General features: G+C 54.8%; 2 protein-coding genes across 8 annotated transcripts; one reads left to right on the top strand and one right to left on the bottom strand.

Annotated features, from left to right (window-relative positions):
* Window positions 1-92: 92 nt before the first annotated feature.
* Window positions 93-12029, bottom strand: Lrch4 (leucine rich repeats and calponin homology domain containing 4). Of its 2 annotated transcripts, none has more exons than XM_004840199.4 (18): window positions 11751-12029; window positions 7844-7988; window positions 7581-7707; window positions 7273-7378; window positions 4322-4458; window positions 4076-4188; window positions 3841-3940; window positions 3526-3616; window positions 3361-3437; window positions 3193-3254; window positions 2976-3098; window positions 2792-2857; window positions 2615-2718; window positions 2413-2496; window positions 2125-2210; window positions 1839-1976; window positions 1561-1638; window positions 93-416 (listed from the first exon to the last, which is right to left on the bottom strand). In XM_004840199.4, the coding sequence occupies exons 1-18, from the start codon at window positions 11968-11970 to the stop codon at window positions 312-314; spliced, it is 1962 nt and encodes a 653-aa protein (XP_004840256.1). In that variant the 5' UTR covers window positions 11971-12029; the 3' UTR covers window positions 93-311. The 2 variants fall into 2 exon arrangements, with proteins under 2 accessions (XP_004840256.1, XP_004840255.2); XM_004840198.3 differs by lacking the exon at window positions 93-416 and adding an exon at window positions 687-1293.
* On the top strand, window positions 11055-21929 carry Fbxo24 (F-box protein 24). 6 transcript variants are annotated; one of them, XM_087196362.1, is made up of 11 exons: window positions 11055-11477; window positions 13719-14638; window positions 15021-15116; window positions 15215-15398; window positions 16244-16479; window positions 16621-16855; window positions 17610-17768; window positions 18019-18140; window positions 18361-18492; window positions 20720-20986; window positions 21314-21929. In XM_087196362.1, the coding sequence occupies exons 2-11, from the start codon at window positions 14453-14455 to the stop codon at window positions 21674-21676; spliced, it is 1980 nt and encodes a 659-aa protein (XP_087052488.1). In that variant the 5' UTR covers window positions 11055-11477; window positions 13719-14452; the 3' UTR covers window positions 21677-21929. The 6 variants fall into 6 exon arrangements, with proteins under 6 accessions (XP_087052488.1, XP_021110164.2, XP_004840258.3 ...); XM_021254505.2 differs by lacking the exon at window positions 11055-11477 and adding an exon at window positions 12123-12555 and having other exon boundaries at window positions 13719-14569; XM_004840201.4 differs by lacking the exon at window positions 11055-11477 and adding an exon at window positions 12123-12555 and having other exon boundaries at window positions 20816-20986.
* The last annotated feature ends 7 nt before the right edge of the window (window positions 21930-21936 follow it).

Genomic DNA, 21936 nt, shown 5'->3' with positions numbered 1-21936 from the left:
TTGCAGGGCTCCGCCTTGTGGAGGCGGCCCACCTCCCTGTCAGGAAGCCCCCTGCCTGCCCGCGCTCGCTCACAGACACGCTCACACCTGAGGGCTTCACAGCCTAGAGGGCTTCGGCTTCTTTATTGCGCTTGACACAATATCCAGGCAGTGTCTTCCACCCAGACCCTTGGCCGCACCGGGGCACAGGGGTAGCGGTGCCCCAGGCCCAGGCCGCCCTCACCAAGTCCTTGTCAGAGGGCAGAGCCCCGGCTTGTCTTCTGTTCGGGGCTAGGGGTGGGCAGCCAAGGCCCTGCACCCCTACCGCCACCCTAAGGCCTTTCCAGCAGGGCGTGCAGCACAGCAGCGATGTGGGGGAGGCCCCTGCCCGGGGCCCCCTCCTCCTCCAGGATGTGGTGGGGCTGGCACAGGGACTCCTGAAGGGAGGGGCCCAGGTTAAGTTCCCCTGCCCCGGCCCGGTGGAGGAGGGAAGGTCCGGGGTGCCCTGGCAGACACTGTGCCCATAGCCTGGGGACAAATGAGATGCGGAGAAGCCAGCGGGTAACAGAAGGGAGCTGACATTAGGAGTGAAAGCTCAGTGGGCAGGAGGGGGCTGTCATTTCTGGAGGGAAATGCCGAACAGGCAGGCTGGCACACAAGAGCCCAGGGGCCAACCAGGAGCAGACACAAACACACACACAGGCGGCCACAGTCTGTACAGTTTATACACAGAGCCGGGGACCCATCCAGGGCCCCCACATCCTCTACAAATATAGAGTTCTCTCTACAAAACAGAGATAATTTAGCCCCCCATAGCAGCCAGTGGGGGGAGGGAGGAGAAAGGAGGGAAAGAGTGGAGCTCTCAACATCCCTGGGGGGACGGGGCAGCCCAGAGCAGGAGAGGCTTGAAGGCACCATCAGCACTGCAGGGCAGGGGCTGCAGGAGGGAGGCCAGAGCCGGGGGCCCAGGGTTCGGGGGCACCACAGTGGGGCCTCTGAGGTCAGTGTCTGTGAGGGGTACACTAGTGTCTTTGGTAGGGGCTGAAGGCACCACTGGTGAGGGTCGGGAGGTGAGCAGGAATCTTATAAATAGAAATGGGGAGGGGGCCTGCGGCCCTAGGAGCCCAGGAGCCGAGTGTAGACGACATAGAGCAGCAGCATGAGGACCACGTAGAAGAAGACGAAGCCACCCAGACCAGAGGGGGGCCAGGCAGGTGGGGGGGCCTTGCCCCCCACCCGCCTCACAGCCTCTAGTGTGGTCCGAAGCCCCTGGGCGGTGCCCTGGAGGAGATCCGAGGGCGAGCACAGGTCAGCCTGGGAAGGAGGGCAGGGCAGTGGACAAGGACAGAGGACAGATGTCAGCAGCAGCAGCTAGACAGTCCTGCCCACCCCGCCCTCACAGGCCAAGGCCAGGGCCACGCCAACATGCAGACATGTGGGGCAGGGAGGCGAGCAGGGCAGGGTGCGCTGATCCGCTTCTCTGGGGAGCAGACACCCTGTGAATGGAACCTGCCACCCATGCAAAGGGCTCTGGGAGCCCCGGCCACCACCACCCTTTAGAGCACGGAACAACCCTCATACCTCGGGCACCCCCATTTTTCGACAGGCTTCTAAGAAACTCTCCACATTCTTCCGAGACTTGAGGGCACTGAGCTTTGGCTGCAAGTAAGAAATGAACAGAGAGAGAGGAGGGGAAGGGGATGTAAAAAGAACTAAGATGTGTTATGTACACGTGCCAACTCCCCATGATGAATAATCATTATGTACTACAAACATACTAAAACAGTAGGAAATGAACAGAGGGTGAGGGAGAGGCCACTGGCGCCCCCGCACCCCCCCACCCCCCACACCCCACTGACCACAGCAGGAGAGGGCACGTGGATGAAGGGCACACAGCGGGGCCGGAGCTGGTTGGCCAGCTGACAGAGGATGACCCCGTTGGCCAGAGCCTCAGCCAGGTCCTCGGGCAGGGGCCGCTGCAGCCTTGACTCAAGGATCTGGGGAAGAGGTGTCATTGGGGAAGTCACGTCTGCCCCATCCCACCTCAGGGTAGCTCTGAGGGTAGGAAAGAGGGTATTGAGGGACCTGGGCAAAGGAGGTGCCATTCTGACTCCAGGACACCCACATGGTGCTGCCTCTGCTTACCTGGCGCAGTTGAGACATTAATTCCTTCTCATCTGAAACCTGGCTGGGAGGCCGAGGTCTCAAGACACAGTCAGGTGAGGAAGGGGCTAGAAGAAAAAAAGAAGACACAGGGTCATCCCACATGGATTTTGTCACCAGCTCCCAGGAGCTGGCACCCCCCTCCAGCCTCCTTGTGGAATTCTGACACAAAGGGGCAACAGACATGGAGAACCCATAGGCCAGAAATGACACCAGCCCCCCAGTTAGCTGGCCACAGCCAGGGCAGTGCGGAGGAGCGGGGAGACCCACCTGAGCCACTCTGAGAGGAGGAGCGGAAGAGGAAGCTGTTTGGTCTCTGAATGGAGCCATGTGGCCGGGGAGCAGGTGCTATCACTGGGGGCCGGAGCCAGGGGTGAGGTCAGGTGAGAGAGGCTTCCTCTCAGTGTCCTACTCTTCCCTCAGGCCACCAAGTCCCAGCCACCCCCATCCTCCTCCCAAAGTCCCCACCCACCTGGTCCAACTACAGGAAGGGGCTCCTGGGAGGCGGGAGCAGGTGTGGGGGCTCCCTGTGCCCCTGAAGCTCCCAGTGGGGTGGCACTGGGCTTGGGAGGCCCACTGAGGAGAGACAGAAGGGAATTAGAAGGCTGGTCAGAAGACACTGGGGACAGGCGTCCAGGAGGGAACCTACTTGTGGGTGGCCTGAGTGGATGGGGTGGCTCTGCCCCCCGTGGCCCTGATGCCCAGCTTCAAGAAACTGGAAGAACAGGAGAGGTAGTCAGCTGGCAGGCAGGCTGCAGCCCGGGGGCCAAGTGGCATCAACCCACATGGAGTCCACTGGCCAGCAGCAGCTCCGGCCAGCCCTGGGCCTGCACCTGTCTTTCCGGGGGGTCCCCCAAGCCCCACTCTGCTGTTGCTGTTGCTGCTGCCGCTCCCGTTCTTGCCACAGCTGCAAGCTGTCCGGGCGCCGCCGTTCCTCCCCTGCTGGCTCCTCATGCCTGGGGACACACAGGAGGACACCCTTTTCAGGGCCAGGAGAGGGGCGAGGGGCTGGCAGTAAAAGGCAGGGTGCGGGCTCAGGGGCTGGGGTACCTGCTGCTGGGTCCCCGCTCCCCGTCCCCTGCCGCAGGGCTTAATTCAGGAGGCCGCTGCTCCTGAGGAGAGACAGCAGAGGGTAAGGGGTGGCCTGGACCCCGGACACAACACCCCAATCCCACCAGCTCCCCTTTTCCTGGAGGAGGGTCACAGCTGGATCCTCACCTCAGCTACACCTCGCTCTTCATCCTCCCCAGGGTCATGGCTGTCGATGAAGTCAATCTGCTCGGGGTCTCCATCCGCTGGAGGGGGCAAGGCACATCAGTCAGCACGAAGGAGGGGGCCCACAGCCCTCACCCACCCTGGCCTCCCTGGCCCAACTCCCCTCACCAGAGCCATCCTCTCTCCGTTCCCTGGGCCCTCGAGGTTCCCGGGCCAGCTCTGAGATCCGAAACGACAGCTCTGAAAACTCATCTGTTGACTGTAAAGGCAGAGGGGTGAGGCGGGAGGGGGGCTCACAAGGCAGAAGGGTGAGGGACTGAGATTGGGGTCTGTTGCCAAGATAGCCCTTGCAGGGACAGTGGGGAAGGCAAGAAAGAGCTCCAGCTACCGCCTGGCAGCTGAGATTCAGAGGTACCAGACAAGGAGTCCCAAGGCCAGAGGTCCTCTCGCACCACCGACAGCCCGTGGAAAGGAGGCCCTTACCTCATTTCCAGACCACCTTTTGCTGCCACTGTCAACACTGTGGAAGCCTGAGTCCAACCCACCATCATACCGACGACCCGGAAATAGATCCTCAGCTGGGCTGGAGCAGCCAGGGAAACTGGTCAGACTCTAGCACCAGCCCTCCTCAGCCTCCCACCAGAATCCAGGGGGGTCCCTGGGGCCAGGAAGAGACAGAAAGTACCCAGGGGCTTCCTTCATTCCCACTGAGACTTACCAGGGACTGAAACTCGGGGGGCGGGAGGGGGCCAGGTCCCCCAGAGCAGCCCCACGCCGCCCAGCCTCTGTTGATAAGTACTTGAAGATATGAAGTTTCCCCTTCAGGCAGATCTGTGAGAAGGCACATGTAGGGATGTGAGGGAGGGAAATGGCTCCCCAGATCCTGCTGAGCTGCCGTAGGGTCCCCTCCACACCCTGGCCTAATGGAATCCCTGTCCCCAGGTCCACCCAGCCTGAACCTCACCTGGGCAGGTGGGCTTTGCAGGGGGTTGCTGTCCAGCAGAATGACCTGCAGGTGCCTGAGGCGGCAGAAGGAGACCGGGATGCGGGAGACACGGTTACAGGAGAAATCCAGGCGGACCAGAGGAAGTTCCCCCAGCTCTGGCGGGTGGGTGAGGGACAAGTCAGGAGTAGGCCTGATCCTGGCCTATGCTTCCTTCCTTGCCCTCTGCTCTGGCCCAGCCAGTAACCCTGGCTCCATCACAGCCTCTGCCCTGCTGGCTCAGGACAACCTCCCAGCTCCTCTTCCCACTCACATCTGACTCCATAATCCCAATCTGAACTTCAGCTCTGCCCAATCCTGCTCATCCCTCCTCGTCTGTCCATCCATACAACGGATCCCCATTCTCAAGTGACCAACACAAAACACAGACCAAAATGTGACCCCTACTGCTCAAAACCCTCCCATGCAGTGTGTGCAGCCAGGGCTGGGGAGGTTGGGTGCACTGTGCCCTGCCCACGAGGGCCTGTGCTAGCCACGCCCTGCACCTCGGGAGAAGCTCTGGCTACCCACGGGAAGGGTAACTTTTGCTAATAGTCCAGAAGGCAGCTCAGATTGATGGACCTAGACACGGAATAAAACAAGTACCTCCTAGCTCAGCATGGTAAAGGCTTTAACCATCTGACTTCCACTCACATTTCCAACCTTACTACCCACCACTGCATCCCACGCTTCTGGCCCTTCCCACATCCTGTCCACTCAGCTAGGAGTACACACAGACGCCATTTTCCAGGCCTCACATCTTTCTAGGTTCAGCCCAACCCCTCCTCCATGATGCCGTCCAGACACTTCAGGCTCAGAATTCATTGCTCTTTCTCTGTGTCCCCAGGGCATTCTGTTTGGATCTGTTTTTATGGCCCAAGGAGGACCTTGATCAAGTGCATTATTTGTACCCCTACTGCTTCAGTATGAGTGTGCCCCCCAAATTTCCCATGTTGGAAATCATATGCTAATGATATTTATAGGTAGAGCTTATCGGAGCTAACTAGTCATGGGGCTCTGGCCTCAGGAATGGACCAATCCATTACTGGATAAATGGGTTGTCAAGGGAGTGGCTTTGTTATAAAGCAAACTCTCCCTGGCACACTCGCTCTGTCTCACCATGTGATACCCTCTGCAGTAAGAAGGCCCTCATAGGTTGCCTGGCAGATGTTAGTGCCTTGCTCTTGGACTTGCTGGGCTCCAGACCCATGAGCCAAATAAACTTCTATTCTTTATAAATTACTTGGCCTCGGGTACTTTGTTACAGCAACAGTAAACAGACTGAGACACCTAGTGACTCGGAAGGAAGAGGGCAGGTACAGAAAGGGGTAGGGAGAGGCAGAGAAAACAGGTGACCACTTGACTCTTGTTGTTCAAACCAAATTCACTCTTCGCTCTGGCATAGGGCCCTTCCTGCCTCACCCTGGGTTGCCTTTCTAACTGTAACCTTCTGGTCCATGCTCCCACCCACCCCAAAAGCTTTGCACATGGTGGTTGGTTTCTCTGCCTGGATAAAGGGTAGGATTTCTCCTTCTAAGGTGCTGGCCTGAACTTCTAGCGAGTTTTCCCCAGGTTCCCCAAGCAGAGCCCTGCCTCCCCTCTCGCTCCTTGGGCTCTCAAACTGTCCTTGTATTTGCAGCTCCCCATTAAACCCTTGAGAGTTGGCCCCAAATCTTGGTCACATCACCTGCATCTACCTGCCCCTCCACTAAAACCGGGGTGGCACACACACAAATAAACAGTACAGGCTGAATACAAGAAGTGCGCCTGCCTCCCAGCAGAGCTAGCAAATGTTGGTGCATCACAATTAGCTGTTAAAATGGGGCTGCTGACCAGGGATTTAGCTCAATGGTGCCACCACCTGCCTTGAAAGCGCAAGGTCCTGAGTTCAATCCCCGGTACAAAAACAAACAAACAAATAAAATGGGGCTGCCAGGGCTCCCGCATAGGTACCCTGTGGTTCAGAGAGCTGGCAAGGAGGCGTGGGGCATCACCTGACTCAGGTATTTGTGAGCCCTGACAAGTGACCTCAAAGGCCCCTTCTAACACTGAAATTCTATGTGGAGTGAACCCACTCACCCCCTCCCTTTCTGTGCCTGTTCCCAAGTTTATAAAACAGAGCTAGTGATCTGTGATCTGCTAGCCTCACAGGGTTGCTATGCTCATGAGCAAATAAAACCATTTACAATTGCTTGTTTTTTGTTTTTCTGGTACCGAGGATTGAACTCAGGACCTTATGCTTGCGAGGCAGGCAGCGGAACCACGGAACTAAATCCCCAGCTCACCCCCCCTTTTTGCAGTACTGGGGATTGAACCCAGAGCCTTCATACTGAGTTATATCCTCAGCCCTTTCTTAACAGGGTCTTGCTGAATCCCTAGGTTGCCAAGGCTGGGCTTGAACTTGCAATCCTCCTGCCTCAGACTCCCAGCGTGCTGGGATTACAGGTGTGCACCACCACATCCAGCCAGTTTGCATTAAATACTGCAAAACCCTGGACAACTAAGGCATGAATCATCTTTGAAGATTCCTTGCCTATAACTTCTCTGTGAACTGTTTCGGACTAAATGCCTGTGTCCTTCCCCTTCCCGCATATTGGAATCAGAGCCCCCTCAAAGTGATGGTATTGCAAGTGGGGCATTTGGATGTTAATTTAGATCATAACAGTGCAGCTCTCATGAGTGCCATTTTAAAAGAGGCCCCAGAGAGCTCTCTGCTCTCCACCACATGAGGACACACTGAGAAGTTGGCTGTCTGCAATGTGGAAGAGGAACCTCACCAGAAAGAACCTGATCACACTGACACCCTGAGCTTGGCCTCCTGGCTTCCAGAACTGTTGCTGATAAGCCACCCCTTCTCTGGTGTCTTTGTTCCAGCAGCCTAAGTAGATAAAGACTCAAATGTGCACACCCCAGCCTCCAAATGTCTTCCTTACCATCAGGCAAAGTGCTGAGCTGGTTCCTCCTAACATTGAGATCCCGCAGGGAACGGAGGCTACACAGCTCCATGGGGAGGGACTGCAACTCATTGCTGCTCACATCCTGCAACCAAGAAAGCAGCTGGGAAGGAGCCCTTAGATCAGGATCAACAGAAACTGCCTCCTCCCACCTGACTCTGGCTACCTTGCCTTTAGTCCAAGCCTTTCCCTAAGGGTACTTCCTGCCTTTTTCTGGCTTTCCCCACCAAGAGGTCCCAGGTGCCTGGCTCAACAGCCCCTCCTCAGGCCCAGCTCCCCATCCTCACAAGCTGTCGTAGGCTTCCCAAAGTGCCAATGTCAGGAGGCAGGGCTCCCAGCTTGTTGTTGCTGACAATAAGCACTCGAAGGGGCAGCTGGCAGATGTAGGGTGGCAGTGATGACAGCTGATTTCGGCTGTGGAAAGGAGAAAGGCAGCAGGCTCACTCCTCAGGCATAGCATCTCAGCCCTTCTCTCCTCTCAGGGATGAGAGGGTCACTCAGAGTACTAAGCACTGATCCTTGAGGTGACAAGGACAAGTTCCCTTCCTACCTGAGGTTGAGGTAGGTTAGGGCTGTGAGATTCCCCAAGGCTGGGTTCAGGCATCTCAGGCAGTTGTGGTAGAGGCTCAGGCCCTCTAGGGACACCAAGTGGCACGCTGCCTCAGGCACCTCAGGAAACCGGTTCCGGGACAGGTCTAGGGGAAGCAAGTGTCAGGGGAGAGCTGTGGACCTTAATGTCCCCTGAGCCAGCTGCCCAGCTCCCTACTCCTGGCAAACCTAGAGAACTGAGCCCAAGCTGGGCATGGTAGTGCACATCGGTAATCCTAGCACTCTGGGAGGCTGAAGCAAGAGCATCACAAATTGAAGCCCAGCCTGGGCAACTTAGTGATTTAGTGAGACTCTGTCTCAAAATAAAAAATATAAAACAGATGGGGGTGTCACTTAATGTGAAGACCTTAGGTTCAACTACCAGTACCACAAAGAAGAAGAAAGAATCAAGCCCATAACCTGGGCTTCCTTCCTGGAGAGACAACAAAGCCTTCTGCAAAATGCAGTATACAGTATTCCAAGCATGACCAGGAAGGCAATGACCTTACAGTCACCAGGGCAGCAGGAAGAGGGGAGGAATACAACATGAGCTCTCCTGGAAGAGTGGATGCATTCTATATAACTCTTACGGTTCCTTGTGTTCTGAGATGCCAGTAGAAGTAAAGGCAAAATGTCACAGGAGGGAGATGTGTTCATAAGAAAACAGCTGGGGGGGATTCAGTACATGCTAAGCATATGCTCAGTGGCAAACAGTACCCTTAGCAGGCACAAGGTCCTGGGTTCAATCCCCAGCCAAAAAAAAAGGTGCTATGTGTGGTAGCACAGGCCTGTAATCATGCTCTTAGGGAGGCTGAGGCAGGAGGATCAAACTCTGAGCCCATTCTGGGTAATTTAGTGACTTACAGAGGCCCTGTCTCAAAACAAAAAATTAAAGAAGGGCTAAAGATGTTCAATCCCCAGAACCACACACACACACACACACACACACACACACACACATGCACACACACACATGGAAAGAGAAGAGTAAGGTGATAGGCTGAGAGGCTCAAGGAGAAAATTATATGGTAAACTCAGAGACAACAAACGAGCCCTTCCTCCCAATCACAATCTATTTTCAACACTGGGAGAAACCGAGAGTCACTGTATCTCAGCTCTAGAGATAAGGCCCTGGACACTGGATAACAATTTCTTACCAGCCCTCACGACCAAGGGACTATGAAGGTCCAGATTCCCAAGGACTGGGAGGGAAAGGCAGAAGGCTGAGCTAGAGCTGGGAGTCAAAATCCTCGGGTCCTTTCCATCCTGGGTCCTTTGGCCTCCTTCCCACCCTCTTTCAGCCCCATGGCCTTCTGCTTCCTCTCAAGAGTTCTCCACCTTTGTTAAGTATCTTGGATGTAGAGAAGTGAGGGTAGGAAGAGGAGGGAAGAGGACTTTACCCTCCCCTATCTCAAGTAGTGGCTCCTTACAGCAGCGCCAGGAGGCAGCCCCCAGGGTTCCCTCCAGTCTGGAGCAGCTGACTGCACAGACCTCTAGAAACCTGTTTCTGTTTGCTCAGCTGGCTTGCACTGGGAGGGGCCCAGCCCTGCTGGGGAAGTCCCAAGCAACAGATCTTCGATGGCCCTCCTAGGGTATGGGGAGAGCAAAGGCCAAAGGGAGGGGAAGCTGGACATGTACCCCAAGGAAATGAAGTAGAAACAATCCATCAGGTTGTCTCTGGTAGGCTCTATGTTTGCCAAGGTGGATGACAGTCTGATGGCCCAGGAACTGCTCGCTCTCCCCTTCTGCCTCAGCCCTGCTACACATACACAGAGCACCTGGCATGGGAGAAAGCAGTTCTGGAGAGGGTGGGAGGGCTGCCTCTGGTCCTCCCACCTGTGCCCAATGCCTGTTTGCTTCTTCTGAATCCACCAATGTATTTGCGCATGCACGTGTGCATGAAGAGGTGGAGACCAAGTTCTGATGGGTAATCAGTGGGTGCTGGGGCAAAAGCTAGGAGCGGAAGGGAACCCAGGTTGGAGGAGGCAGGGCTAGGCCACAGGATGTGGTCTGTCAGAAAATGAGCTACACTTCTCCTTTGGTACAGCAGCCCCTCCTCCAGAGTCTTCCGACTAGGGGACCCAGGGAACAGAGTCCAAGGAGTGCCAGGGGCCTAACCATAGGAAACATGCTGGGAAGAAAGACACTCATAAAGAGCTCTCAAAGCAAGAGGAGGAGGTTCAGAATGATCAGCAGCAGAGCACTGAAACACTTCATCTGGGTCAGAGAACAAGGAGACAACTAGGGCAGGGTATGGGCAATTCTGGGTTTTTGTCACTTCCCCTTTCCACTTCAGGCTGGGAGCACACTCTGCTTAGGAAGAGAGTGCAGAGAAAGAGATCTGGAAAAGATACAACTCACGTAACCTAGAGCCTGGGCCCTGACAGGACTGAGGAGGGCAGAGAGGCTTCTCAGGAAGCTGGGATTTTCCCACCTCACCACACAAGGGAACTCACAGGAGCCCTAGCTGCACCCTGAGCCGGAATGCTCGAGGAGGAGGCTGGGAGGGGACAGGAGCTGGGAGGGGCTGGCAGTTCATGGTAGCTTTCCCCAAGAGTCCACTCATTGAGACAGAGCCCTAAGGAAGTAAAGAACAACATTTGGTCTTTGTCAAAAACAAGCAAGGGGGAGGGGAAGAGAACAGACGGCAAGTGTCACACAGCTGCTGAGGTCAATCTGGAGTTTAGGGGTTGGGAGAGTGTCTAAGAGGGATAAGAACGGCTTCTAGAGCTCACCCATTCGAACTCACTTGCTGCACAGGAGGCAAGAGAATCGAAGAGGTTAAAAGTGGTTCTCCCCAGAACAGTAGGGGGAGCGTGCCTGGGCCTGGCTGTTTGCAGGCGGGCAGGCACCTGTCTGGGAAGAAATTCATACTTCTATCCAGCCCCATGTCCCCAACCCTCCTCACACCCGAGCCTAACTGTGGCCTTTGGGCATACAGTCTTCTCCCCTCCAGATCCCCAACCCGCAGCTGACAGCCCGAGGTCATAGGCTGCCTCCACAGCAGCTCAGGCCTGACTTACCTGTCACAGAAGGCCCCACTTGCCACCACAACAAATACCAGGGGGTGGAGGAAGCAAGATTAGAGGGATCCTGTGGGTGGGGAGTGGAAGGAGTCTCCAGGGGGCCAGCACTCTCAGCTAGGAGATAGGATTTCCTTCCTTTCAGCAACTGCCTCGAGTCCCTCCCCCAGGAAATGGGAATTCTAGTGTCCCTATGAGGTCGCAAACTCCACAGGGACTACACAGACGAAGGAGGAAAAGTCTCAGATAAGGTCAGTAATAGTCCGTGGAAGAACTTAGGGAGAAAAAGAGTTAGGAGAGGTAAAAGATTTGCTTGTTTCCCAAACGCTGCCTGGATGGAGTGGAGGGCAGGGACTTAAGGGGGCGGGACTATGGCAAAGTCAACAGAAACATCGAGTTGTAAGGGACGATCTATGGGAAAGAGGTGCCTAAGGGTGCTCTGATCTCGGTGGAACGGGAAAGGAGTTGGAGACAACGAGCAAGGAAAGAAAGAAGTGGTTAGAAAAGCTGAGAGGCTGCTTTAAGGAACGATCAGAACTGTGGTAGACGAGGTCATGCAAATGAGCCAACCAGGTGAGGGGCGGGACCACTGTGCAGGTGCGCAGCGAGCAAATAAAGAGGGGACGGGTCTCACCCAGAGACGCTGGGCGTTCAGTGAAACCAGAAAGGTGCTCGTAGCCCAGGGATTCTATAGCAGGGAGTGGTCGCACTTTTATGTCAATCGGGAGGGGTGAGCAAACCTGTGGACAGGTGAAGGGGCGGGCCAGACTCGCGGGCGGGGCAGGAGCAGGTGGGCGGGATTATGTAAATGAGGGTCGCGGGAGCTCCAGCGTTCGACGCACTCACCAGCCTGGGTGATGTCTGACAGGTCGTAGCTGCGGGCCGCACCCCTGGGGAAGTGCTTCAAGCGCCGGTTAGACAAGTTCAGGGTCCCAGTGGCCACGGCCTCCTCTAGGGCTCGCTCTGCGCTACGGCTCCCAGGCAGACCCGGAGACCCTGGCACTGAAGTCGTGGCCGCCGTCTCCTCTCCCCCGGCGGCGAGTGGCGCCGCTACTGCCGCCGCCATCCGCTCCCGGCGGCTCCCGCAGCCTGACTGACGGGACCTGCCGTTCCTCCTTTCCCCTCCCCCTCCTTGGAGCCGCCGTAGTCGCCTTCGGGGAGAGGCAGCGGGGTCCGGAACTCAGAGGGCCAATCGCAATCGGGAGACGCATCGGAAGCGGCTAATCAGAATCTGCCAAGGGGGTGGACCGTCGGGAGCCGGAGCCAGGCGAGGGAAGGGAGGGGTAGAGATGGAGCGCTCGCCAACGTCCTTCGTTCCTGGTCGGCCCGCCCCACACAGCTTCATCCAATCACAATGCCTAGGGCTAGAAATGGAGCCAATCAAGTTCAACCCGGAGGTGGGGACTCTAGCGCTCAATTAGTATAGGGTTAGAAACCCAGAGACCGCAAGCCGGAGGCGCCCCGTCCTTTTCCAAAGAAGACCAATAGCAAACCAGATACAGGGGAGTGACTGTCAAGAAGACCAATTAGAGCTTTCGGGGGAAGCTGGCCCGGCCCCTTCTCTGAGGACGGCCCTACCTACCAATAGCATGAGCGAGAAGGCGATCCCTTAGCTAAAGGAGGCGGGTGAGCTAGAACTTTTGAGACTGAGGTAAAGAAAGTTAGTGTGGCGCCCTGAGCCTGCTGGGATTGCCGTACTGGGGCTGGAATAACGCGTGCGAGCCGGACGTGTTAGGGAGCTAGCCAGCGTTGAGGGCGTGAGAGAGGCCGAAGACAGCTGGAGGCCAGCCCGCAGGCAGTTGTTGCAGCCGAAAGGGCCGCGAGGGCCATTTCCGTCTTCGGAAGCTGAGCCCCTGCAAGGGTCTTGGGACCCCAGGGACGTGGAGGGGGGCGGGGTGGGGTCATCCTGGAGGCAGTGGCCGTGCAGAGAATCGAGGGGGAGTTGCCCGGCTCCCCGGGGTCATCAGAGGACCTCCCCTGGGCAGGAATTGTAATAATAACCCGATCTCAGGATTCTGGAAGCTACTTTAAAAGGACTTCATGGGACCGGGGATTTAGCTCAGTGGTTCCGGCGCCTGCCTTGCAAGCGCAAGGTCCTGAGTTTGATCCCCGGTACCAAAAAAAAAAAAGACTTCATGATCTGAGCAAAGCCTTCGTTTTACAAGGAAACTGAGGCAGGAGGGCGGCTGATGAGTTAGCAAGAGCAAAGAGCGAGAGCCTGACAGCTGGCTTTCAAAACCAGGTTCCAGCAGGACATGGAGGTGCACAACTGTCATCCCAGCAATTTGGGAGGCTGAGGCAGGAGGATCGCAAGGTTCCAGCCCAGCCTGGACAACTTAGCAGGACCCTGTGTCAAAAAAAGAGCGGGGGCTGGAGATATAGCTCAGTGTGAAGGCCTTGCGTTTAATCCATAGTACTGGGGTGGGGGAAGCAAAAGCCAGGTCTTGATCTTCCACTCCGGGCTTTGCTGACTTCCTCTGCTTTCATCATGGTTTTGGTCTATCTGAAACCTCTTACTTGTTTCTTGGGGAAATGGAGTGAAGAAAGGGGACCCAAATCCAAGTGGCAGCAGAAAGTGCTTTTTCTGTCCACTTGGAGATCACATTCTCTGTAGTGAAATAAAACTCTATTTAATAGAGTCCACTTTGTATGCTGATGGTTGCCCACCACCAGTAACGGAAGTCAGCTTTCTCCTGAGTGACCTCTCAGATGTTGATATGCCTAAACACTTACTAACTTATTGAAATACCTTCTTAGGTATTCCAAAACTGCTCTTTGCTAGTTGCATAAATAAGGATCTGTACTCGCCTGCAGGGCCAGCTGGGTGTCCACAGGCCTGGAATTCCTTTGAGCCCCCAGAAGAGCCAGCTACTCCTTGAAGGTGCAGAACTTCTTCCCTCTTCAGAGCCCACATCAGCTCCCAGGATGTGTCCTAAGCTTTCAGAGCAAATCCATCCCCTTCTCCCACCTTAATGGCTTGCTCTTCATGCATGCAGTGATGTTCCTGGACCCTGGAAAGCGGCCTGCTTTTGGATTGTTTTCATGTGACCATAAAGAGCAGTGCTGAGGGGCAGCCCACTTTCCTGGCCCCCTTATCTCTCTTAGAAGCTAGCTTTCTTTCAATAAAGATTTCCTGGAAGAAAAAAAAAGTTGTGCTGGGTTGCTGGGTTCCTGTATGGGCCAGGTGGTCAGGGCAGGGTGCTCTTACCCCTCAGCTGTCAAACTGTCCTACTTTTGTCTTCTTTTCTGAATTTGTACTCTTGGGCTACAAATCCCTGGAGGCCCGGCCTGCTTCGATGCATAGGATTCACCAGCTTCTCTACAGCATTGGTGCTGAAAGGGCCTTGAGGGAAAATCTACCCCCTGCAAGTCAAAGTATCATCTCTCAGGAGTTTACACTTTATTTCTCCAGTGTCCTGCATGTCCCATGAGCCACCCAGCTAAACATGAGCTAGAACCCAGGAGCCAGGTCCCAGGGCATATTCAGGAGAGTAGGTCACAGTGGCTGGACAGTGAGGTCACAGAGAGGTTTGTTTGGCCTGGACTCCATGAGGGAGGGGCCCAAGGGGTCCTCCAGGCCCAGACAGGGGACATGGTGTGGGAAAGGCAGTGGGGACAGGGCCCAGAGAGATGAGGGCAGGAGCAGGGAGGTGACAGTCAGGATGGTGAGAAGAAGCCAGAGACAGAAGCTGAAAAAACTGACTGGGCTGTGCGGCCGGGAGGAGGGGCTCCGGGTGAGGGGGTGGTGAGGACTGGAGCAAGGCAGGCAGGGAGGGTGGGCCCAAGGACCTGGAGACAGGTGGCAGGGTTTAACAGCACAGAGCAGAAGTCAGATGAGGCCTGAGACAGGAGTTCACGAGAGACAGGTTGAGTGAGCTGGGCGTGGTGGCACATGCCTGTGAGCCCAGCACTTGGGAGGCTGAGGCGGGAGGATTGCCACAAATTCCAGGCCAGCCTGAGCTACATAGTGAGTTCAAAGCCAGCCTGACTGAACTACATAGACCCTGCCTCAAAAAAACAAACAAGAAATGAAAGATAAAGACAGGTTAAGATCAGGATGGAAGAAGTGCCACCCTCACAGAACTCCCATGCCCCCCCCCCCTTCTTCTTGGGTAGGTGAAGCGGAACTGTCCTTCTTGTGGCCCAGAGTATGAGAGTGACGAGAAGGGGAGAGAGAACTCTATTTCTGTTCAGTTGTTCCCTCCAGAGCTGGTGAGTCTTGCTGCGTGGGGGGGCAGCATTGAGAATGCAGGATGGGGGCCAGACCACTCCAGGGCTGCAAATGACCAGGCTTCCTGCCTCCCCCCCAGGTGGAGCATATCGCCTCTTTCCTCCCAGTAAGAGATGCAGTTGCCCTAGGCCAGACCTGTCACTACTTCCGAGAAGTGTGTGACACTGAGGGCGTATGGAGGCGCATCTGCCACAGGCTCAGTCCACACCTCCGGGAACAGGGTTCTGGAGTCCGGCCCTGGAAGAGAGCAGCTGTTCTGAACTGTATGCCTTCCCCAGTGCCCCTCTCCTCGCCTCAGTCCTTCCTTGTTCTGGGAATCTTGTTCTCTAAACTGGGCTCCCTGTCCACCTTGAAGGCACTTTTCTCTGGCTATTTGTCAGATTCAAACAGACCCCATGAGTAGCTCCCCTGAGACCCCAGGGCCACCCTCTGATAATGTCCCAACCAAGTGTCCCTGAAGATACCAGCTCTTCCACTTCTCACCCTGAGGCATCCCCTCCTTGCCAAGCCTGGAGTTTCCTTCCTCTAAATCAGGGCTGCTGATTTAGAATGATGAAGTCAGTCTTTGGGATGGGGTCTGTCTTGTGCATTCTGTTCTGTTTACCATCATCTCTGGCTTCCACCAGCACCTCCATAGTTATGACAACCAATGACACAGTCAGCCCCAGCTTCAGAACCACACGGTAGTCTAAGCCCTCCAGGGAGCCCCTGTCCAGTTGTTTCTGTCACACACAGACTAGGGCAGAAGACTGATCCAGAAAGCAGATCCACTTCTGGGGTGAGGAAAGGTTACTGGCCTTTCTTGGTCACGTCAATCCTCTTTCTGCCCCTTTTCTATGTATTTATTCTTATCTTTTCTTCACCTCTTTGTTGCAAAGTTGGACCAAAGAGGGCCTTTTTTAGCAGCACAGGTATGGCCTTGGGCTGAGGAGGGGCAGACTGGAGTCTAACCTTTCCACACTGCCTTGGGAAGGGCTATATTTCCAAGGTTGGAAATGGGGAAAGCTAAACAGCACGGTGTCTGAGAAATCAGTTTGCCCAAACTCTGAATCATTCTCCTGCGTGTCAGCCCTGGCCCCTGAATGTTTCATCTCCTTCCCTTCTCCAGACACGAAGGGCCTGTATTTCCAGGCATTTGGAGGCCGGCGCAAATGTCTCAGCAAGAGCGTGGCCCCCCTGCTAGCCCATGGCTACCGTCGATTCTTACCCACCAAGGACCACATCTTCATTCTCGACTACCTGGGGACTCTCTTCTTCCTCAAAAACGCTCTGGTCTCCACCCTTGGCCAGATCCAGTGGAAGAGGGCGTGCCGCTACATTGTGTTGTGTCGTGGAGCCAAGGACGTGAGTCAAAGGACCCTGGCATCCCTGAGGTGTCCTTCTCCGGACATCTCCATTCCTTACCCTGGACCCCAGTAGCTCACCTTCCACCCAGCCTCTTCCCCTTCTGAGGCCCTAGATCCCAGACACCTCCTTTTCCTCCAGTTTGCCTCCGACCCAAGATGCGACACAGTTTATCGTAAATACCTCTACGTGTTGGTCACTGGGAAGCAGTCGGGAGTGGCAGGCACCACCAGCAGCCGGGCCTGTGACTGTGTGGAGGTCTACCTGCAGTCCAGTGGGCAGCGGGTCTTCAAGATGACGTTCCACTACTCTATGAGCTTCAAACAGATTTCGCTGCTTGGGCAGGAGACCCAGCGGGCTCTGCTGCTCCTCACAGGTGTGGGTGTGGCCTAAAGCTGTGGTTTGCAGATGTTTCCTGCAGATTCTCCAGGGCCTCTGTGGGGAAGAGGGAGGGAGGCCTTTCACACAAGGCCTTCACACCACCTTAGGTGGCTCTTGATCCAAACAGTTTCTGCTTTTATTTGCCTCCTAGTCTAGGCCTGAGTATCATATTTCATGTGAATAAAGGACTCTCCTGCCAGAAAGAAAGAAAGAGAGAGAGAGAGAGAGAGAGAGAGAGAGAGAGAGAGAGAGAGAGAGAAAGGAAAGAAAGAAAAAGAAAGAAAAGAAAAGAAATCACTACTCTAGTGAATGCCTGAGTTTTAAAATTCTACTCCCCCACCCACCATGCCAGGCACCTCATTTAATAGCCCACACCAGCCCCCCTTCTGCAGTCTCGTCTGTACTTGACCACCCCTCAACCCCAAGACCTCTGGACTCCGAATGCCAGGCAGAACCCCAAGTGCCCAGACTTCATCTTCCCAACACTCAGACTAATTCTGCCATGTGGCATGGCCAGGTTCTCTCCCTGCTCCTCTCTCATGCTGACATAGCGCCCTGACTTATTCTTGGGACTGGGGTGAAGGGACTTGGGACCACTCTTCCCATTTCATCTCTACCCTTTTTCTTCCAACGTCTCTCTAAGGCAGTAATGGTTCATCCATGTGGCTTAGGGAGTTCAGTGGGGCATTACGGTGGCTATTGATGAGTCCCCACCCCAACATAATTGTATCCCTCCCCTCATCACTCAGAGGAAGGAAAGATCTACTCTTTGGTAGTGAATGAGACACAGCTGGACCAGCCACGCTCCTACACAGTTCAGCTGGCCCTCAGAAAGTTGTCCTGCTGCCTGCCTCACCTGCGTGTGAGCTGCATGACTTCCAACCAGAGCAGCGTCCTCTACATGACCGGTATGAGCCACCTCCCTTCCTCACAAGCCCCCAGCCTTAGGCTGACACCCTCACCCTTATTCCAGCTGTGTGGTGTGAGCCCCTTAGGACCTCCTCCTGAAAAGCTGGGTCTAGGTTCCCAGGAGTCAGAGCTGATGCATTTCTAGTGGATGTGATGCTCCCTGGGCTTGCACCTTTCCTCCCAAGTGGGACCTTTGCCCTAGGAAACGGGTACCCAAAGCTGCTGAGCTGAGGGCTCCCAACCCCCCAGACCAGGGGGGAGTGTATTTTGAGGTGCATAGCCCAGGGGTGTATCGTGACTTCTTTGGGACCCTTCAAGCCTTTGACCCCCTGGACCAGCAGATGCCACTTGCTGTCTCCCTGCCTGCCAAGGTAGGATCCCAGAGGGGCCGGGCAGACCAGAGGGGTGGGGCCTTAGGGACTAGGAGATACTGAGGGCCTAAAATAGGAACAGGGATCCATGATTAACCAGGGAGGGGTAGGGGCCCAGGGAGAGGGCAAGGCCCAAAGGGATGAGCTAGGCGGTAGAGGGTGAGCAGATGGGAGATCTTGGATCTCAGAGTTCCCACCTGCCCTCTCTCTTACCTCCTAGGTCCTATTCTGTGCCCTTGGCTACAACCACTTTGGCCTGGTGGATGAATTTGGCCGAATCTTCATGCAGGGGAATAACAGATATGGGCAGCTAGGAACAGGGGACAAAATGGACCGGGGGGAACCCACACTGGTGAGATTGTTTCCCAGCAACTCTCGTTTAAACCCTCTTCCTCCAATTCCTTGACCCCTGCTGCATCTATATACTTTTCCAACTTCTGTAGAATCCACTTTCTCCTGTCCAGGAGAGTGAAGCCAGTGTATGAGATGCCTGTTATGTTACTGCATGGTCTCACTCGGGGTTGGCACTAGACGGTCTATTCTGTGTGGTTCATATTGTAAACCACAGTCAGAATTGAATGACGGCGTGGCTGGGGACCTGAGAAGGCAGGGACCAAGGAGGGACCAAATAGGTCAGCTGGCTGTGGCACACAGGAGCCTGGTGAGGGACAGCAGCACTAGACACAAGGGCTTGGGCTGGTACGTGGCAGCAGGAATGGAAAGGAATGGGTATAGGAGATGTTTTAGGAGAAAATAAACAGGCCCTCAATACTGATTACTGGTTTCAGGAAAACAGTGTGAATTTGGACTTGTTGCAGGGAGAGTAAAACCCTAAATTGGAACTGTCTAGCTGGCATTCCAAGTTGGAACAAGTTGGAAATGACAAAAGCAGAGACAGAGGAGCAAATCGGGGCAGCAGCCACCACTGTAGGCGGGGATGAAGAAGCGAGGCTCTGGGATGGGAGGCTCAGCCCTCCACTGCCACATTCCAGAAGCCAAAGAGCAGAAAGTCTCAACAGGGCATGTGGGAGGGGGCTGCTGGCGACACTGTGATGACATAGAAAGATGATGATCCTATACATTTAAGTGAAAAAAACCTTTATGAAATGGGTTACATAGTACAATTTCATTTTTGTTTGTTTTGTTTTTTGAGACAGGGTTTCCCTCTGTAGTTCAGGCTGGCCTTGAATTCACTGTGTAACTGAGTCTGGCCTTGAATTTGTAGTGATCCTCCCACCTTAGCCTCACAAGTGCTGGGATCACAGGTGGGCACCGTCACACCTGGCTTTATAATCTCATTTTTGTTTAAAAATATACAACCTATGTGTATTTGTTTAGGCATCAATGAAGAATACCCAGCAAGATGTTAATTGTTCATGGTGGGATTTCCAGTTGATTTTTAACATTTTTATTTGTTAGTATTTTGTAATGAGGGGACGGACAGGGTTTCACTATGTAGTTCAGACTGGCCTTGAACTGACTATGTAGCCTAGGCTGGCCCTGAACTCACAGCAATCCTCTTGTCTCAGCCTCCCAAGTTCTGGGATTACAGGCATGCACCACCAGGCCCAGCCTTGTAATTTTCTTTTAAGGACCATAGATTGCTTACCTGTCTCTTTGAAATTAAAATGTTAACAGGCTCAGGAGAACGAGCATACAGAAGAGGTCCTGGGTTTTAGCAGCTGAGAAACTAAGTACCTTTTGGAGAGAACAAAACAGAGCATGTTAGGGAGAGAAGCCAGATCACAAAGGTTTCACAAGGTTTCGGAAAGACTGGTAAGGAACAAGAATGTGGTCAGCCTCAGATTGGTCAGGTAGCCAATTCTGCTACTTCAAAGAGAGAGAGCTGGGGATTTAGCTCAGTGATTCTGGCGCCTGCCTTGCAAGGGCAAGGTCCCGAGTTCGATCCCCGCTACCAAAAAAATAAACAAAGAGAGAGGTAGGAGTTGGACACCTGTAATACCAGCACTTGAGGCTGAGCCAAGAGGATTGCTATGAGTTTGAGGCCAGCCTGAACTACATAGTGAGACCTTGTCTCAGAAAAAGACGTGGGGAGGGGAGCAACAAGAATCAGACATGTTTTTCAAAATAAAGTGGCCATTTTAGAAGATAATAGTGGGATACACTGAAAATGCTAGAGAGAGAATGGAAAGAAAATCTTTCCTTGGGGCTGGGGATTTAGCTCAGTGGTTCCGGCACCTGCCTTATAAGCTCAAGGTCCTGAATTCGATCCCTGGTGGCAAAAAATAATTTTTAAAAAGTAGGCATGAGCAAAATATTAAAGGGGTGGTGCACAATGTTAAAAAAGAAAATCTTTCCTTGAGAGCGTGGGCATAATGCAGAGTTGTGCAGGAAAGGTGAGGAGGCTTCAGCCCTTGTGAAGAGGCTGAAGGTTGGTAGCACAGAGTGTGGGCTGAGAACAAGGGAAAAGACAGCAGGCCTCGGTCTCAGGCAAGAGGTACCCACAGAGGCTGCGTCATGGGTCAGAGTGTTAGGGGCTGCAGAGTACACAGACTGGTGCTGCTCTGCCTTTGGTGGGGGAGGGGAGGGTGTAGGGCTCCCGTTTCTTCCCTTCCTAGGTGACATTCTTCCCTGAACCTTCCAGCCAGCCTTCTCCCTTGGGCCCCCAGCCCCCTGCTGTCCCCCTCTCCAGGACCCTGGCCTTGTGTCCTCAGGTACCTTATCTGCAACGCCCCATTGCCCTGTGGTGTGGCCTCAACCATTCCCTGGTGCTGAGCCAGGATTCCGACTTCAGCAAAGAGCTACTAGGCTGTGGCTGTGGGGCCGGTGGCCGCCTCCCTGGCTGGCCTAAGGGGAGCGCCTCGTTTGTCAAGCTCCACGTCAAGGTCAGAGCAGGGGCAGGCAGGTGGGACCCCTGGGAGGGGACAGTAGAGCCAGCTAGCCCACAGGACTGTAGCCAGGTCTCCTGCAAGGATCCAGCCGGCCCATTCCCCTGCACCACCCCACCTCCCTTTCCTGCCACGTGCACACACATAGCTCTGTCCCTTAGCAGACCCTGCTGGCCTTCTGTGACCCTGCACAGGCCCAGTTTGGAGCCAGTACAGCTCACTTGCTGGCTCAGGGCTGTTCTGAGAACAGAAACACACCAGCCAGATTAGTCAGCTTCCTGGGAGCCCCTTCAGTGCGAGCGCACACCCCTTTTCTCTTTCAAGGTCCCTCTGTGTGCCTGCTCCCTCTGTTCCACTAGAGAGTGCCTCTACATGCTGTCCAGCCACGACATCGAGCACTGCTTATCCTATCGGGACCTGCCAGCCCCCTGGGCGGTGGACAGCCTGGAGCCCAGCCTGGGGGCCAGAGCCCCCCAGGACACTGGGGTAGCAGCCTGGGCCTTCGAGGAGTACCTCAGCCAGATCCACAGTTGCTCCACATTGCAGGACCGCATGGAGAAGATGAAGGAGATCGTGGGCTGGATGCCCTTGATGGCTGCACAGAAGGATTTCTTCTGGGAGGCCCTGAACATACTGCAGAAGACTCCTGGGGGGGCTGCCCCAGGCCCCTCAACCCCTGAGAGTTGACCCCGCTCCAGACCTCACCCCTGGAGGGACAGTGGCCTTGGGGCAAGGGCTACAGAGAGATGAGTGGTGGCAATGAACTCTGTATATCCACATGAGGAGGGGTCACAGGGGGACGGGGGCAGCCAGACCTGGCAGGGTAAGGCAAGGAATGAACACTTTTGTAAAATATTCAGGGGGCTGCCCAGGTGGAGCCCCCAACCTGATACCATGGAAAAGAGATCTGATGAACAAACAGAATAAAAGGTTGAAGTAAGACACAG

This window comes from Heterocephalus glaber, unplaced genomic scaffold (assembly GCF_053883595.1).
Source record: "Heterocephalus glaber isolate CG9 unplaced genomic scaffold, H.glaber_assembly_v1.0 deba00001610, whole genome shotgun sequence".
NCBI lineage: Eukaryota > Metazoa > Chordata > Mammalia > Rodentia > Bathyergidae > Heterocephalus > Heterocephalus glaber.
This window is presented reverse-complemented; position numbering and strand designations above follow the sequence as displayed.